Below are 7,951 nucleotides of genomic sequence, written 5' to 3' on the forward strand. Positions count from 1 at the left end.
GCTCAGAACCTCCCGTAACTCCAGACCAGGGGATGTGATGCCCTCTTCGGGCCCCAGGGGCTCCTGCACATACATGGTCCACATAAACTCATTCAAACACACACATAAACATAAGAATACTAAATAAATAAGTCTTGATCATGACCATGCCTTTTTCTCTGGCTTGTCTGGATCTCTGCTTTTCTCCCGGTCAGGGTCCCGGGAATGCTCCCCATTCTTCGCTTTCCGCCGTTCCCGGTCTTTTCCCCGGTCACGGTCTCGATCCTTCAGCCTCTCCTTTTCTTTCCCGCCCTCGCTCCTCCTCTCCCGATCCTTGTCCCTTTCACCCTCTCTGTCCCGGTCTTTGTTGCTTCTGTCCTTGTCCTGCTTGGCCCGACTTCTGGCTTTCTCTCGCTCTCCCTCCCTGCTTCTGTCCTTGTCAGGGTCTCTGTGGCGGTCTCTGTCGGGCTCCTTTGCCTTCTCCTTGTCCCTCTCCTTGTCCCTCTCCTTGTCCCTCTCCTTCTCCCGAGGCTTGTTCTCTTCTTTCAGTTCCTCCTTCTGTCTGTGCTCTGCACTGGCGCTTCTCTCCTTTACCTCAGAGCTTCTTTTATCCTGAAGAAAAATACATGCACATGTACATCATTTTTCACATTTTACTGAAATTAGAAAGACTTGCTATTTCAAAGATGTGCAGCCTACAACTCACCTCTTTATGAGTTCTGGACTCTTCTTCCTTCACATTCTTGTTGTCGGCCTCATGGGTTTTGGAGGTCCGTAAGGCCCGTCCTCTCGAGTCCGCCTTCTCCCCAGCTAAGACTCTCTTCACTGCCTCATCACTGGAGAGCTTGTTGGCCATGCCAAGGAAGGAGAAATGATGTTAGCACATGCAACCACTGAAAATGCAGCGTTCAAGGACAGTTCACTAAACAGACTTTCTCCCTACTGTAAAGGACATTTGGAGGATAAAATATAAAATGTTAGTGACAAACACATTTGACAGCCATTACTAAAGACACCCAAGCTAATAATCCTGCCACCACCTCTACCCAAACTGTCAGTGTGAACATGTGTGTGGCTCCAGTAACCCAGATAGCACTACAAATGTCTTCAAACAGAATCCCAGGATCTAATCCCCACACATCCATTAGTACAGCTATTACGAAAGAAATTTTAAAATTCTAAGTATGAGGAGGAAAAAGCATAGCCTGTGAGTCACCGGGAAAGCAGAGTGCTGCCGTCCTCGGGAATACAACATGGCAGCCCCTCACAAAATCAGACACAGAACAATCAGGATGACCCAGCCACCACCCTCCTGGGTTTACAGCAAGAGAACTGAAAACTGGTCTGAAGAGAAAGTTCCACTCTGCACTCAGAGACACTGTTTGTGACAGCTAGCATGTGGAAGCAGCACAGATGTCCCTTAACAGATGAGGGGACCAACAATGTAGTCAATCCACAGAGCAGAGTATTGCTAACTAACGGGAAGAAAACTGACCCTGATACACCGTGGATGAACTCTGAGGACACCATGCTAGTAAAGGACAAATACTCCCACATACATGAGGTCTGTGGACAGTCACACTCACAGTGACAGAGAGGGGAAGGTTGTTACCGGGATGGGTAAGGAGGTCAGTTTTGCAAATGAAGAGTGGATGACAGTGATGACCACATGTCGTCACTAATGTATCAAACTATGAAACTATATGCCAGCTGGGATGATTGTCACTTGAATTTAACACAACAGAAAACTACTAAGTCCCATCAAAAGCAGAGTCTGGCTCCTGCATCCCTCACAGCCATCCAGGGTACTGCCCAGCTCTCTGGAGCTGGACTTTTCTGTCCCGCCAGCCAATTCCCAAATAACCACAGGAATCAGCCCAGGAACTGCTCACCCCCACACCTGCTCCACCTGCTCCACAAGCATGAACCAGGAAAGCGTTCCACACCAGCTCTACCTGTCTAGGACAAGTTGCCTACCAGGAAGGGTTCCAAAAGGTGGGCTCCCACCTACCTTGTTGAGGCAGCACTTGCCAATCAGCTGAAGCAGCTCATTGGTTTTTTCAGGTTCATGCCCGGCCACAATTCTTGCTGGTTTTGCTGACAAGGGTTCTCCTGAGACCATCATGACCACATCTATGGCCTTCTGTAGGAAGCTAATTTTTGCATCTTTATCCTGAAATATTTCCATATAAGAGACAAATATTAAAATAAATACTTCAGGGCTAGAGAAATGGCTTAGAAATTAAAAGTGTATACTGCTTTTATAGAGGGCCTGAGTTTCAGTTCCCAGCACCCAAATCAGGTGGCTCATAACTCACTTAACCCTAGCTCCAGAGGATCTGACATCCTATTCTGGACTCCATAGGCATTGCACTCACACATGAACACACACATACAGCACAGTTTTTTGGTTTTGGTTTTTTTCTTTTTTTTTCTTAAAAAGAAAGCCATGAACTTGGGAGAGAGACAGTATAGAGGGCACCAGGGGAGTTGGAGGGAGGCAGTGGTGCATGGATATGATCAAAATACTCTGCATAAATGTATGAAATTTTCAAAAAATAAAAGTATTTTAAAATAAAATTTTGATTTTTATATAAATACTTTGAGGAGTTTGTACTATCCTCAGTATATTCAATAGGCACAGAATGGCTCTCTTTATATGGAAAATTATTTTTAGATGTATGACAAATTCAGAATTTCTGACTTTTCATAACCTTTTATGAACTTTCATTGTTTACAACAAAATCTACTCATTCAAGCTTTCAATGCCATTAATGGGCTAGTATTGACCTACAAAACAATCTGTTTTGGGCTTTTTGTTTGTTTTTGAGATATGGTCTATGTGGAATATTCCTTTACACTGTGTAAATATATGTCACTGTGATTGGTTTAATATAAAGAAGCTGACTGACCAATAATTAGACAGGATAAGGTTAGACTGGAGAACCAGACTAAGAGGATGCTAAGAAGAAGAAGGGCAAAGCCAGAAGAGTCATCAGGAGACACAGATGAAGCAGGAGATGAATTTGTCATATTGAGAAAAGGTACCAAACCATGTGACAGAGCATAGATAAGAAATAGGGGTTAATGTAAGTTATAAGAGCTAGTTAGTAACAATCCTAAGCTAGCAGCTGAGCATTTATAATTAATAGTAAGTCTCTGTGTGGTTATTTGGGAGCAGGCAGTCCTGACAAAAAACTCAGCCTATAGGTCTATGTGGCCCTGGCTTCAAACTCATGATTCTCATGTCTCAGCCTCCCAAGGGCTAGGAATACAGGTGTACCCCACCATGACAGGCTACTTTTGCTTTTTGGGATAGGGTCTTGTTGTAGCCTTGACTGGCTGGGTACTCACTGTGCAATCTGCACTGGCCTTGAACTTGCAGCAGTCCTCCTGACTTAGTCACCCAAGTGCTGGGATCACAGCTATGCATCACCACATTTAGTTGTAATTCTGCTTCTTTTTCTTTCTGTATGTGTATGTGCACATACATGTGTGTGTGCATATGGAGGCCAGGGATCAACCTCAGGTATCATCCATTCCTCAGGATAGATCTACTTGGTGTTTTGAGACAAAAATCTCTGGGTCCTAAAGCGCTACCTGGTCACCAAGCACCTCTCCAGCTCTGGAAATGTCACACCCAGCTTTTCACACAAGTGCTGTGGGGAATATAACTCAGTCTGCATGTTTGTGTGGCAAGCACTTTACCAGCTGAGTTCACTCCGACCCTGAATCTGCTTTTCAGTAGAAAAATTTAGCATGGCATGCTATTACCACGAATGAGAAAATGAAACAAGAGAGGGTACACACAACTCAAAATCAACCAGCCTTGCATTCCACCCATCTGTCAGCATAGGCAGGATACACACAATAGTGTGCAGCCTGTAAAACATGCTGTATTCTTGAAGGCAAGGGTGTGCAGAAAAGGAACTCACAGCAGAACCTACCTTGACGTTATCTGACTTCATCTCAGCATCTGTGTAGAGGCCCTTCATGAAGCCAGTTATCCTAATCACCTGCAGAAGACAGAAAGGAACCATCATACATACACACCTCACTGGACAGCCCCTTCACTGACCTCATCCACTGAACCCCTCAGGAGAGGTCAGAACGCAGCCACACCTACAGCTCTAACTGCCTCATCCCCTTCCTCAGCAAAGGTTTGATGCCTACTAGATGCAGGGCCAGGCTTCAGAGAACAGTTATGAAGACAGCAAAGACTGCCAACACTGAGCAGGTGCTGGAAAGTTCACAGTAGGGCAGGGAAGACCAAGAGGTGCCCAGGACAGCTTCCCACTGAGGCCAGAGACTGACAGGGAAAAGCTGGGAAGTACACACACACTCAACAAAAGAAAACAACCAACTAGTCCAGACCGACAGGTTCCATCGGAGGGACCAAAGTTATATGGGGTGGCTGGAGCGGAGGCCACGGTCACGCCAGGCCTGACTCCAGATCCTTGGCAGCAACTTGAGCCACAAACCAAAGCACTCCAAGGAGACACAAACAGCTTTTCTATTGCAGAGGACCTGACCACACATCCTTCACCAGCACACTAAAACCAAATGGGAAAAATGGCCTCCAGAAAGAATAGGAGCTACTTAGCCTGGGTATCTAAAACCACAAGTTCCAGAACAGTCTCTCATTTCTTACCATAATGGAGTGTTCCCCAATCCAATCTCATTTGTTCTCTCCCTATCATGCCCCTCCCAACAAGTAACCTGTAGCCCTAGTTACCTCTAAAGAAGGACAGTGATTTTCTGTTCCTCCATGCCCCTACATCTGGCCAGGGTCCTGGGTTCTCAGAGGTGTAAGTTACTAGGAAATCAGTAAGACGGGTAGTAACAGCACTTAAAATTAAATTAAAAAAAAAAAAAAAAAACATCATGAATGTGAATGTGGTGCTCAGTAAGGACACATATGACCAGGAATATGATACATAGTAACACGTTACCAAGAGGCAGGCTTTAAAAACATAGGCAGCAAGAGAGCCCCTTGTGAATGCCATCTCCTCCTCTGGGATGGAGCTACAGCTACCCTGGCTGCATCGTGCTAGTTATTAATTAATCTAGAAAAGTCCATCTCACAACAAACTACAGGAGAGCTACACTACTCAGCTGGGCGGGCTTGTGCTGGGTCATTTTGAGAAGATAGCTGGCATGTGGACCACCAGAGCATCCTGATCTAAGGTTTAGAGAAGACAGCTGGTACCTGGACCACCAGAGCATCCTGACATAAGGTTTAGAGAAGACAGCTGGTACCTGGACCACCAGAGCATCCTGACCTAAGGTTTAGAGAAGATAGCCAGCATGTGGACCATTAGTGCATCCCAATCTAGCATTCCTGAAACTACCTTTGCTCAGGTTTTCCCAGGACACTGGCAGTTTAAATGGTGAGCAGCAACTGTGACAAGAGACATTCATGTCACAGACAGAGGCTTACTTAATGAAGAAACAGTCAGTTAGCTGTGGCTAACCCACAAAGGTGACTTGAATGCAGGAGGCTATCTACCTGTGATCTGAAAATTCTTGCAAGTCAACTCTGGCAAGGAGGCGACAGCTAGTACTTGTCTTTCTACTGGAACATACGGGCTTCACCACTGGATCCAGGAAAGATCCAGAAGAAAAGCAGACCTCACTCTTTGTCCACTTCCACTTCAACGGTCCTCCTCCCTCCCACAAGCCCCACTCCATTCCTGAGTGGCTTCAGGATAAGGTCCGCTCCCAGCGAGCCACGGGCTGATGGTACAGAAGAAAAGCACGGGCTTGACAGTCTCCACTGTGACAGGCCGGCACCACGCTGGCTAACTCTTCTGGACTCCTTCATTTTGGAGGGCGGCAACTAACTGCCTGCCTGCCCGGGACTCTCCACACAACCAGTCCCTTCCTCAAACCTTCCAGGATATGCTGCAAGTGCCTCACAGTCTGGGAGGAGAGACTACAAGTCAGGGGAGCCCCCTTGGGAGTCGGGTGAACTCCAGAGCATTTCTAGACACACCTAAGATGGCTAACAGACGGGGCCATGTTCCTAAACAGCACTCATGACAAGCTAAGGTAGGCAGGCCCAACTGAGTAAAGCAACGGGTGAACTAAGGTGCTCAACCTGCTGAGAGGAAGTCTTAGGGACAAAACCAGGGAAGACCTTGGACTCTGGAGACTGACTACCAAGTCCCCACAACACCGAAAGTTCTACAGTACCCTCTGGAGTAGCATGCCAATTGTGCTCACCCCCTGCAGTGATACTCTGGCTTTACCAGGAGCCCTGACAGACTCCACACAATTGTGATTGTTGTACAATGCTGTGTACCTCATTCAGTGTACCTCCCTGGAGATTTGCTAACAAATGGAAGATATGCTCTAAAGAGACGCAATGGCAAGTGGGTGGGTGGGTGGGGGATCTTTTGGGGGAGAGCCCAGAAGCCTCCTTTGTAAGAGGTGGTAAAGTAAGGCAGGTCCCAAGACCTTGTAGGCCTGGGTTCCCAACATGAAAGTCACCTTGGCCCTAGCCAAGCTCTTAGGCCCCAGACAAGGACCTCCACCCTACCCAGACCTCAACTATAACCCGATTCTAGGCCTCCAACATACACTCCAGCTCCTAACAGCACCCTGACCCTGGGCCTCAGACCCTGTCCCAGGGCTCAGCCCGGGCCTCCACCTCAACCCCAGCCTCAGCTTCCAGCCCCTAACCTACAGCCTGACTCTGGACTCCAGACCTGGACCCTGACCTTTACATCTCCACCCAAACCACTTGACCCATCCTCTAGCCTGGACCCTCACCCTGGTCCCGGCCCACAACCTGGCCTGTTCCTGGCCAGCCAATCCCAGTCCGCCAAACCTACAACCAACCCCAGACCCTGAATCCGGACCCTGACCAGCACCCTCCCCTATCAGCCTGGCCCTCCAATCCACAGGTTGACCTTAGGCCCCAGACCCAGGCCTCAGACCTGCATCTGGCCATGACCCACCCTCCAATCTAACCCCAACTTGCAACCCATCCTGACCCTCACACTGACCAGCACCCTCTACTCTACCCTGACTCCAACTGAAGCCCAACCCAGACCCTGACCAGGGCCTGCACCTCCACCCTCACCTCACTCTCACTCCAACCAGCACCTGGGGCCTGACCCTCACACCGACCCTCACTCACCTCACCCCGGGACTGACTAATCCTCACTTCGACCTCAACCCTGACTGGCACCTACCCCGACCCTCACACTACTGGGTCCCTCAACCCGACCCTCTCTACCTGAATACTCACTTTGACCCGACCCTTATTCTGATCCTTACCCTAACCCGCCTCCTATTCAGACCCGCATCCTAACCCGACCCTCACCCTACTCAGACCTTCACCCCGACACTCACTCCGTCCCGCACCCAACCCTACCTAACCATCACCCCGACCCTCAACCCGTCCCGCACCTACCCTGACCCATAACCGGTCCGGCACCCTACCCCGGCCCTCACCCAGTCCCGCACCTTACCCCTACCCTCACCCCACCTCGACCGGAACCTCACCTGACCCGCACCCAGCCCGCGCCCACCTCAGTGATGATGTCGTGCAGGTAGCGGAACGGCGGCTTGTTCAGCAGCTTCTCGGTGAGCGGCGGCCTCCGGATCACTTTGCCCAGAGCCTCCTGCGTCCGCCGCACCACTGCCGCGTTCATGGCGCTGGCGCCCGCGACCGCCCGCACCCCTCCTCGCGCGCCGCGCCTCCGCCCGGTGCCCCGAGATGCCCGCCGTCCAGGCGCGCCGGTCTCCCATCCCACAGTGCACCGCAGCTTGCCACTGCGCCTGCGCACGCCACTCGCGCCCGGTCTCTAGGGCCGCGCGGCCTTGGCAACGGACGCGCGCCCCGCCCGGCTCAGCCCCCTCCGGCCTCTCTAGCTGCGCAGGAGGACACGCGCGCTCCGCCTCGGTGGCTGCTTGAACCTGAGCCTGCTCCGCCCGCCCCACGCATCCGCCCGGCTCTGCACAG

General features: G+C 50.1%; 1 protein-coding gene across 3 annotated transcripts in view; it reads right to left on the bottom strand.

The window, feature by feature from the left end:
* The window catches only part of Traf3ip1 (TRAF3 interacting protein 1), a 42,565-nt gene extending 34,834 nt beyond the window's left edge, over positions 1–7,731 (bottom strand). For all 3 annotated transcript variants that reach the window (XM_052750406.1, XM_052750405.1, XM_052750407.1), the window contains exons 1-5: positions 7,518–7,731; positions 3,927–3,995; positions 1,991–2,152; positions 686–823; positions 151–591 (exon numbers count right to left, since the gene is read on the bottom strand). In XM_052750406.1, the coding sequence (XP_052606366.1) occupies positions 151–591; positions 686–823; positions 1,991–2,152; positions 3,927–3,995; positions 7,518–7,640 (933 nt within the window). In that variant the 5' untranslated portion in view covers positions 7,641–7,731. The remainder of the gene's footprint in view (positions 1–150; positions 592–685; positions 824–1,990; positions 2,153–3,926; positions 3,996–7,517) is intronic.
* Between the last annotated feature and the right edge of the window lie 220 nt (positions 7,732–7,951).

Source organism: Peromyscus californicus, unplaced genomic scaffold (assembly GCF_007827085.1).
Source record: "Peromyscus californicus insignis strain IS unplaced genomic scaffold, ASM782708v3 Scaffold_21__1_contigs__length_65335640, whole genome shotgun sequence".
Taxonomy (NCBI): domain Eukaryota; kingdom Metazoa; phylum Chordata; class Mammalia; order Rodentia; family Cricetidae; genus Peromyscus; species Peromyscus californicus.